The sequence below is a fragment of the Amphiura filiformis genome, chromosome 10, assembly GCF_039555335.1.
Source record: "Amphiura filiformis chromosome 10, Afil_fr2py, whole genome shotgun sequence".
Lineage (NCBI taxonomy): Eukaryota > Metazoa > Echinodermata > Ophiuroidea > Amphilepidida > Amphiuridae > Amphiura > Amphiura filiformis.
In genome coordinates, this window is record NC_092637.1 from 14537750 (window position 1) to 14549043 (window position 11294).

At 40.5% G+C, this 11294-nt stretch overlaps 1 protein-coding gene across 1 annotated transcript; it reads left to right on the top strand.

Moving 5' to 3' along the window:
* The first annotated feature begins 1713 nt into the window (after window positions 1–1713).
* Window positions 1714–9761, top strand: LOC140162134 (clavesin-2-like). The gene is given in 6 exon segments (XM_072185409.1): window positions 1714–1786; window positions 4322–4648; window positions 4651–4895; window positions 6930–7040; window positions 8270–8469; window positions 9613–9761. Coding segments are annotated over 5 exon segments (969 nt in total). The 5' UTR covers window positions 1714–1786; window positions 4322–4332; the 3' UTR covers window positions 9710–9761.
* The last annotated feature ends 1533 nt before the right edge of the window (window positions 9762–11294 follow it).

Genomic DNA, 11294 nt, shown 5'->3' on the forward strand with positions numbered 1-11294 from the left:
TGTAAAAGATATGGTACATGTACCGAATACATGTACATACATTGGCTGACCTTGTGGATTTCCTGGCCCATCCATGCTAACCACATAAGGAGATTATACGATTAACTAGTGCAGCTATTGTCATAGCAGGGTATTATTATGTAATACTCCTGATCCATATTTGGCGTTCTCTTGGACTGATTATACGCTGGTGAAGTTGCGTAATTAATCGGATTAATTACCATAGCAATAGGTGAAAACAATTTTGAACATATCGCGCTGCGCTACAAGCAGGTTACACTCATCACCTGTACTGTGTATGTCTGCAATCATAGATTGAATACAATACTGGTCTTTTCAAAGATCTTACAGGTGCAGCATGATATGGTTCAATGAAGAGGTACCGCCTGAACGTATCAGTGTATAACGCGGTATATTCAAAAATTGTTTTCACCTATTGCTATGGTAGTTAATCCGATTATTACGTAACTTCGCCAGCGTATTGGAATAAAACAGGAGGATGTGAGTTCATAAGGGCAATGTCGGGGATAGGTCACAATCGATGTGGAGAGATGAGAGGTCCGACCAACAGCCATAGCGATTCAACTAATTCCAGCGGACGGTCTGTGGCTAGTAAGGGATCGTCTTTGACCACATGCGCAGATCTGTCTCGTCAGGAAGATATTTAATATCCCGAATTTATAATAGGCCTATGCCTACCAGTTCCATCGTATAACCGATCTGCTAGAGAATATTTGTTACCATGTTTAATAAATTCGTATTTATCGTATAATAAAATGTAGCCAAATGTATATTATGTGTCACACGGTTTTCTGCTGAACCACTAGCAGGCTATGTTACCACATCTATGACAATGACAAAGGTGAATTTTGATGATTTTACGATCGTCCGGATGAGCAAATCACTGAATGGGTCTTTAGTTCCTCCTCTCCTTATCCTGCCAATATTATATGAATCAAGAAAAATAAAGAAAAAATAAAATTAAACAAGAAAAAAAGACAAAGAAAAGAAACAATAAAAGAAAAACAATAGAATAAATTAAACTAAATATGAAAAAAAATGATCACGAAAGGAGTCTTTAGAAAATGCAAGAAAATATAAATGAAAAGTTTGAACAATATCACTGAATGGGTCTTTAGTTCCCTCCTCTCCTTATCCTGCCAATATTATATGAATCAAAGAAAAATAAAGAAAAAATAAAATTAAACAAGAAAAAAAGACAAAGAAAAGAAACAATAAAAGAAAAACAATAGAATAAATTAAACTAAATATGAAAAAAAATGATCACGAAAGGAGTCTTTAGAAAATGCAAGAAAATATAAATGAAAAGTTTGAACAATATTTTGTTTATGAAAGTTTGTGTGACCGTGATGAGGCTCGAACTCACCATCTTCCGATCTAAAGAACCAAAGTCTTATGCCTTGCCAAGTGAGCTATGCTCGTGAGATGCGAAATAAAGATAAAATAATACATTGTATACCTGCTTGTGTCGGTAAATGATTTGCTCAAATTCCATAATGATATAATATTGTGGAGGGCGCTAGCGTGAAATATGCTATCATCACAGTCGCTTCTATTCCTTATAGACGGGTTTCTACGGTATTTTAAGAGAATTTATGATTTTGCTATCTTCAGTAGATAGCAAAATCATTATTCTCTTAATAGAGGGCGGTATGACAAATTTCCAGGCCATCTTTTCATGACCCAGCTTGACCTGTGTTGATGTTTTGATGACGGAATGTGATTGCAAATTGCTGAAATTTAGGTGTGTTTCGTTTAATTAAAGGTAAATTATTAAAATTGCATGTTTCTTAGACTTTATTAAACATATTTGGGTAATGCACAAGTGTTGTTACTTTTGGGAAGAGGCTTTTTGGAGCTGTTATGTGTGTCGAGTGTCGACCGATGTTCACTGACTGTCATGACTGTACTGAGGCTCTGAGCGGCCCTCTGAGCATCAATATATCACAGATTGATAAGCTTATTGAATAAGTTATTCTCTCAAGTTCATTTGACTCAATCATACAGTGATATGCAGATGCACTATGCAGATCATAAACTTACTATAGTGGGAATTCCAATTGAATGAACGCAGCTTTCAATAGCGTGATGAATTTTTGCTTACACTGCGCGATGTACGCCAGCGTGTGCGACTGTAGCTGTGCGTGAGTAACGCGGAAATGAATCCAACCGTCCATGCGAGGCCGGTCGACTGCATATCCGTCAGTACACGCTTTTCAATATGGAATAAATGCTAACCTCTCGACCGTGACATCATCCAAGCAGCAAAGTTCATTTCCCATTGAAAAGCGTGTAAAACGGATATGCAGTTTACCGTTCTGATGCGAACGCACTCGTGATTGGATAGCATTGTATCCAAGGTCGTGCGTTCCCGTTGTAGTTTGAAATACGCGATATACGATCGCGGTTGGATCGAGTGCAGCCGTTGAAAGCTGCGTTCATTCAATTGGAATTCTTACTATATACACTATGTGGCCACAGCAATTAACGAACTTAAGATTAAAAGGAGTTTGAAGATTAGAGTTAGGGTTAATGTTCGGCTAATAGTTTAGACTTTAGAGCTGGATTAAGGTTTTTAACAAGCAGCTACATGTATGGGCATGACACAATGACGGGGCGCCAGCCAGGCAGTGGCGTAACTCGGTCGGGGGCAGGGGGGCAATGTGCCCCGGCCGCCACCCTTAGGGGGCGCCAAATTGACCAATTCTGCAATTCAGCATCGATTCTGCGCCCAAAATTTCCACGCACATTTCAGCACAAAATAAATTGAAAGAACATTTAAAAGACTGATATTCAACTTCTAGTACGGTACCGGTAACCAAAATGATTAATTAGTCATTAGTGGTAGTCCTTACTTGTCCAAATTTTTTCGTGCTCCGTGCGCAATTGTTTCAAGAATTGGGGGGGGGATTATGTATCGTTAGCCCTGGGCGCCACAACCCTAGCTACGCCACTGCCCGCATCATAAGATATTCTCGGGTGGGGGTAGGGGTGCCAATTTTGTTTCTTTCTTCGGGCGCTACCAAATTAACCCTAGTTACGCCACTGACGCCAGGTTAAAGTAACCTCGGTATTTTCTTGTCAACTTAACCCTAACCCTAACCCTAACCCCCCCAATTAGATGTCGATTGACAGGATATAGCGGTCAACGGATTACTGCATATTGTGTAACCACAATAGATTACCTGGTGTCCTGTAGCCGCTTCTAGTTTTAAAGGGCTGCAGTAAATGAGGGGGAGGGGAGGGATTTTATAGCAAGCTGATATTGTAAAAGGGAGGAGGGGGAGTGATTTTTGGCAAACAGTTAGGCGACAAAAAAAAGAAACCCTGTTCTACATGCGGACAGACCTTTCAAGTAGGGTCGGTCATTAATAATTTGCAATTTGAGAAAATACAAAAAAAAAATTCCGAAATTTGGGTCGGCATTCAATTTGTACAGGAAATTTTTTTCTCCCAATTTGTTCAAAATCTGGGTCGGTCGGGCCCGTAGAACAGGGTTTTCTTTTTTCGTCGCCTTTTGTTGCCTTTTTTTCATGGGCACTTCACTGATCCGGACGTTCCATTTTCCATTTTGCAAAGGCTAGTATTGACAAATGCTTGATCATATTCTGTCGGTCCAACATCCGGGCTACTTCTAGTCTTGGACCCAAGGTTGATGTGGCTCACAGTTAGTTGTTATGAATAAAAACTAAACTAAACTATGAACGATAGAAACCGGCTGTGGAGGAGGCTGCATATCGATGTTGCTCACTCCAAATTCAATTTCGGAAAAACAACACTTTCGACCAGTGGCGTAACTAGGGTTGGTAGCGCCCGGGGCAAGAAACAAAATTGGTGCCCCTACCACCCCCCGCGAAAATGTTGACTTTCAACGCTTAAAGGGGCGCAGAATCAATGCTGAATTGGTCAATCACGTTGCCCCCACCCTTAGTTACGCCACTGCACTTGACCATGAAATTTATAATTGTCAGTTTGTCATAAACCGATAAATCAAGTTAGTAACTTCCACTCTGCAGACTTAGAAACTTCTTTGATTCCACTGACTATTTGCGATCGAAATATGCACAACACCAATGACAGAAATTATCAACTGCTTTCACACGACCGTGAGTCACATCATAAACCGGAAGTGACGTGGCATGGACCGACAGAACATGTCCCCCCTTACAAAAATTTAGGTGGGAATGTGCCTCTCCTCCCCCCACTTTTTCCGCCTATGGCACCCACTATATATATGTATGGGCTATAATAATATGTATGCTATATATTGAACTTTCATGCTCTTTTGTTTTATATACAGATTGAATCATCATGACTCACATTGGAGCAACGCTTACTCCAGAAACACTGCACAAAACGTACACTGAACTCCACGAAAATCCTAACACGCGTCAGACCGATATTCAATCCGTACGAGACCTGTGCATCACAAGGCCAGAAATCCACTTTTGGCGCACCGACGATGACTTCATCATACGCTTCCTGCGTGCTAGAAAATTCGACCCTCTCGAAGCTTTCAAAGTGTTGGCTCGGTATTACGACATCAGACAACGCAAGAACACTCTGTTCGGTCATCTGACGGCAGAGGACACTAACATACGACAAGCCTTGCTGGGTGGCTTTCCGGCATTCTTGACACTCTGGATCCGCTCGGACGTAAAGTGATTCTGTTCTTTGTCGCCAGTTGGGAAGAATGGTTGTTTAATTACATTCACATCTTGAGGGCGCTGTTGCTGACGTTGGAGTATCTGTTGGAGGATGAGAATAACCAGGTGAATGGGTTTGTGGTGATCGTGGATTGGAGTGGGGTCAACTTCAAGCAGGCATCACATATAACGCCAGCTTTGGCCAAGCTAACCATTGAACTCTTTCAGGTTGGTGCACCCAGTTTTCAGTGAATTTCTCTTTAAATTATATATTTGAAATTTTATACTGGGACTAAAATTTACAACTCACTTTGCTACATTGGGTCTGATATAAGGCTGGCATTTTCGGTCGGGTAAACGGGTACCCGCCCGAGATTACATTACCCGGGTAGGAAATACCCTCCCCGGGTACCCGAAATTCAAAAAAAAAAAAAAAAAAAAAAAAAAAATATATTTTTATTTTTTTTTTTTTTTTTTTTATTTTTTCGGTTTTGTAGTGCCCCAGGACATAGAACAAAAAGCTAAGATCATTAATGGTTGAAAAAAAAAAAAAAAATTCAAGATATTTTGTTATTTTTTAATATGAAAATTGATAATTTGTATTCATGTCATAGTCTATTAATGATTTCAAAATGCATTCAAATTCAATACATTTTGAAATTATTAATAGACTATGACATGAATACAAATTATCAATTTTCATATAAAAAATAACAAAATATCTTGAAATTTTTTTTTTTTTTTTTTTTTTTTAGGTCAACCATGAATGATCCTGGCATTTAGGTCTAGGTCCAGAGACACTACAAAACCGAAAAAATAAAAACTTTAAAAAAATTTTTTTTTTTTTTTTTTGTATTTCAGTACCCGTTACCCGCCCGAAAATTGCGGCGGGTACCGGGTACAAAATTACCCGAAAATGCCAGGCCTAGTCTGATACCATCAGAATTCATGAGGCACATCCCTCGAATTAAGGATCTGAAGGGGCACGGCAACTTTTTTAGGGCAAGTTGATAATTGCCTTGGATTTTCACTGAAAAGGCAAGGCAGCACGGCAGTTTGTAATATTTCAAGAGGGCATCATGGCAACTGTTGAAAATTTGAGAAGGGCATTAAGGCAATTTCTCTAAACGCACTCAAACATAGATAGATGATTTTATAATGAAGGGGCAGGGCTGGGGCACCGACGGCAACTTCATTAGAGGGCACGGGAAGTGACTGCCTTGGGTAAAGGACATATTTTGAGGGCATTACGGCAGTGGGGATGGGCACCCACGGCAAAGTGCCATGGTTGCCGTGGGTTAATTCGAGGGCTGATGAGGCATCTGATTGATGATGGTGTGATACCAGACGGCAAAGAATGTTTTGTAATGCCAGGTCCCATACATTCATTACATTACATTATTTTATAAAGCATCTTTACCGCTGGATGCAAAGCGCAAAAAAAAAAAAAAAAAAGAAGCAAGAAGAGAAACTAAACATAGGAAATCTGAAATAGATGAGTTTTGAGAGCAGATTTGAAGGTTTCAACTGTTGGAGAATTATGGATATGATTTGGGAGATTATTCCAAGCCCTGGGGCCAGCCACGGAGAAGACCCTGTCCCCAGCACATTTATTCCCCTTTCTTGTTTAATAATGATGTGCTCCTCCACTCTGGATTCCATAACTCCTCTCTCAAACCACTTCTCCTGATCATGTATGATTGATGCTTCTGGATTGAAGAAGTGTTCATCGTTCTTGCAGGGTTGTTCACATTGGAGTTTTGAGCTTTGTTGATACTTGGGCACCCGTGTTGGTTTAAGCATGCTAGTAGTGCCTCCTGGACCCCACAGGCTTTCACCTGGACCGTCCCACCAGGAGCCATAATGCAGGCCCTTAAAGCCCACCCGTTCAGGCTCATTTCATTTCACACAGTGGCACTTCAGGATGACTGTTCCAAACACTTCATTACAAAGAAAACAATACCCATATCCCAAGGCAAATGGGGGAATTGTAAGGTGATGGAAAACCCCTGTTTCACAGACAGAATGACTTCCATGCAGGAACAAAATCCCCAAAATGCAAAATTGCGCTGGTGTCAATCTTGCAGGCCTGTAGAACAGGTTATTTTTGCCTAATGCTTTTTACCTTTCACAAAAACAAACCTAATGTTGAGGAATTACAAACTGTGCATGTACATGTACTTTGAACAAAAGAATTAAATTGGCTGTTTTGTTCTTGCATGCATGGTTATTATTAAATCTGTGCTTCCCATTCCTTTTCAGGACTGTTTTCCAGGTAGATTGGGAGGTCTACATATGGTCAACCAACCATGGTATGTAGAGGCAGCATTGACAGTCTGCAAGCCTTTCCTCAAAGATTCAACACGTAAAAAGGTCAGTATAAGGCCCCACAAAATGTGTCTCAATGATGCCATGCATTTTCGTTTTGTGGAGCACATTTGCCTCAGAGAATTCCTCACCAGGAATGTTTTCAATAGTTCGACTACCCTCTTCAGCAGATGGTGATGTTCAGTGTGATGGTATTCTTGCCTACTAATCAGGGTACTCCTTTTTGATGACGACATGTGTTTGACAGTACTGACATCATATGATATTACGATGCAGTGCCGCCCTGCCCTGGGCATCAGCAGGTTATGTTCCCCCGGAATTTTGAGGTGGTGGGTCTTTGGGAGCTGACGGCGTGCTGGTAAAGTGGGGTCTTTTGGAGCTGCGAACAGTCAAAATCATGGGTCTTTCTTGGCTTCCTGGTTGAAAATTGCATGAGAAAACAAACATAAATATGAGGAATGACCAATTTGGGGGTCTTTTAGAGTTGAAATGATTCAAATCAAGGGTTTTTCGGAGCTCTATTTTGGTCAAATATAGGGGGTCTTTCGGAGCTGCCAAATCCAGAAAGGGGGTCTTTCCGTGTGAACATACCCGTATGGTCATTTGTGTTATTAAAGTGTCCCCTCCCACGATCCCAAATAGGATCTTTTTCTAGTCAGGGGTCACATGACATTATCAAAAAGGAGACGTTAGTGAAAACATTCCAGGTGAGCGAAAAATAGTGTAGTGTTGAAGTGTACTCTTTTTCAAATTAAACAGTATTGATATAGGTTTGATACCAGCGTCCCAACACCACTGGCCAACTCTGGTCACAGTTATTTCCCAGTTTGGACTCACCCTGAATGGTACTATATTGAAGACTGCCGACAGCTTTCTTACTTGTTTATTTTGGGTGGTTTTCATATCCTGTCCTGCATCGCAGTTCGCAAATTAATGACACTTAACAAAATCCATAACCCATAAGCCCACCAGTAAAGCCCATTTCCTAAAATAAAGCTGTTATTTTATAAAGTTACCATCGAGGAATGTTTTATATTCATGCATGGTATATGTATTTTTAAATCTTTGAAGTAGCCAAACCTTCTCCGTGGACAGAGTGAAAAACGGATACATTTCTTTAAAAAGAGGGCGCAATGAGGGGCCTCTTTTATTTGGGATACCCTGTATATGGACACAAACAGCAAAATACAATTGAATCAGATCACTAAAATGGGCCTTAAATTAATCAATCGCTTCTTTGTCACTAACTTTTACTTATTTTTTCTTGTTCTCAGATTTTCTTTCACGGTAACAACCTTGTCAACCTTCACACCATGATCCACAAGGAATCCCTTCCCGCTGAGTTAGGCGGACTCAAACCACCTTACAACCACTTCTCATGGGCCAAGCAACTTATTGGGTGTAACTTCCAACCGAGATTACGTAATGATAGGCCTATTCACCACCAGCAGGTCACAGATATTGAGATAAACAGGTGAGTGGTCTAGATCTGTGTCAAACCACTTGTCGTGGCCAAGCAACTTATTGGGTCTAACTACCAGCTGAGATTAATACCATACAAAGTACACCAACACATTTTTACAGGCTGGAGCTCAATTGTAAAATTTACTCATAATTAGGGATTCAATCATGTTTCTCCGGGGTTCATCACGGTTTAACAACATTGCATCTGCGTCGTCTGCATGATTTAGCTGCCCGAGCAAAGTAAACCATGCAGACGCGAGTTATTCAATGGTACACAACTTTGAAACATGATGGAATGCCTTTCAATAATGATTCACATGATTATTTCACGAGGAATGTCAGTTTAGTCATTGCCACTCATTCGGGCCACTCATTATTACAAACGGGATCGATGATATTAGGATAATAATAAATGGATTCACACAAGTTCCAGGTATGACAAATTTCCTGTGCTCTAACATTTGTGTGCTTCTGTTAATATGCGTTCACGTATCGCTACTGCAAAAGTGTGGAGTCATCACAGAATAATGTTTGGCTCCTGTACAAAGGTATAGGAAGAGTTCTTGCATACATTTTTATCAGTTTTTTATGTTATACTGGTTCACATATATGTGACAGGAGAACTACCTGCCGATTGGCCAAAATGAATATTATGTCCAATTTTGAACCAATCAAGGAGGGTGTTAATAATATCATCTGCAAATGCAAGTTTGGCCATCGATAGTTTAAATCCTAGTCATAATTGGCTATTGAAATGAGCATTTCAAGTTATCAACCAATCGGAAACCAATCGCCTTATTTGTGACACGATCTGGTCCATGGAGGCCAAAGGCGGCAAATTTGAAATTGAGATAAAGGCAAAAATATGGAGTAAAAAGACAATAAAATACAAAGAAAATACACATCACAAAACTTCATAACTTTAGAACCAAGTATGCTAGACCTTTGGTGTTTTCAGTATAGCTTATTGTTTCCATAATTCAACTCAATTTTCAAAAATGCCTCCTTTGGCCTCCATGGACCAGATTTTAATGTTTTCAAGTGTAATGATAAAGTTGAAATTGTGCTCAATAAGTGCCAAGCCATAGGTATAACAAGGTACATATATCTAATTAATTACTCTTTCAATGTTTGATGTTTTCTTCACACACAGACCCTACAGCGACCAAGTAGCAACATTACCAGTCAGCACAATGACGGAAGGATCACCTCCAATGGTGGAATGTAACACACTCATCTCACTGGATTGAATCAAATTACAGCTCATTTGCTATGTAGTTGGAGAACCTTGCCTTAATTACAGGTTTGTTTACAAAACCAAATCTCAAGAGACCTGTGTCTCTATGTTGGGGGTGGGGTGGGTGGGTGTGGATTAAATTAAAGAAGGAGAACCGGGACTCCCTATACTAACACGTACAATCGCGTCGTCAGATATGGGGAGAAAATTGGGGCTATTTGGGTCCTTGCCAATGGTGTGGGGAGACGAACGAAAACAATTCTGCATCTCATCTGAAGCGTCTTGGTACTCACGTGCAGATCGCATCAAGTGCATGTCTCAAATGTGCCTAACATCTTTGTTGCGCTTGGATGACAAAGAATGCCTCGAGTGCATTCCGATGGAAACCGAATACTCCCGATGCCTATATCGAGATGGCGATCGAGTCCTGATTCTCCTTCTCTAATTCTGTTGGTGTAATCAAAGAACTGACTCAGAATTGCCCAGTGTCCCTGGGCCTTGTGTATAATGCTACAATAAATCCACCATCTTGGTTTGTCATGAATGGGGACCATAATACTAGTCGTTGTTGGGCAGGAAAAACCTCCTATGTGTCATTGGCCCCTGAACATGTTTAAAGCAAAACCTCCTATGTAACCTCTTGGCATGCAGAACACAAACAAGGATGCTCTGTAAACCAAATCATCATGTACACATTTGCACTCCATGAGTGATGGGTAAACATGGCGAAGTTGGTACTGTTTAGAGGTTAATAACTGCGCATCGGTTATTTGGAGGGCATTGTGAAAAATCTAAACATTTTGCCTTTGGAAAGGAGGGATATTCCGAGGTCCAAAGCAAAATGTTTAGATTTTTCACAATGCTCGACATATTACCGATGCAAAGTTATTAATCTCATTCATAACCGTCACTTTAATCTTTTCATCTTACAAAATAACACAAAATTTTGCTCAAAAGTTTATAAAAATAGATGATTTTTACATCTTCCCTTTCCAAAAATCGATCAGGCTAAAACAGGACGACCAATAACAAAAGTGCGTATCCCAATCTGTGCAAATATGGTAGCGCGCAATCCAAATACGGCAGCCAGCGCGCTCGCTGTTTGTTCGACGCACAACAACACGCAAACGCCGGTCAATTGTGGGCGACATTGGAACAATTACGCATTTTGCAGTCAATTGTGAGATATTAATGACCTCGATTTGCGTTCGCGTTTTCACAAATAACTAAATGTAATTGGATCGCACGCAATGCGTTTATTAATGAGGTTATGAATTGGGTATAATCACTTTGGATGCATGACATAATTCCAAAATTGTTGTCCTCATCACGGTGGGGGCACGGTGGTGGAGCGGTACGGGCTCTCGCAATCGAAGAGTTGTAAGTTTGAGCCCACAGCGGTGCCATCGCGTTGTGCACTTGGGCAAGGCACTTTACGTACCTCACTTGCCTCTCTCTACCCAGGGTTGAAATGGGGAGCTGTTATGAATATTGTCCTTTGAGTGCCGCCCAAAGGTATGAGCATGCCTTGGGCATTGGATGGCAGCTGACATATTCTAACGAAAGTGGAATAAATATAAAGCGCTTGTGAAAGGCGC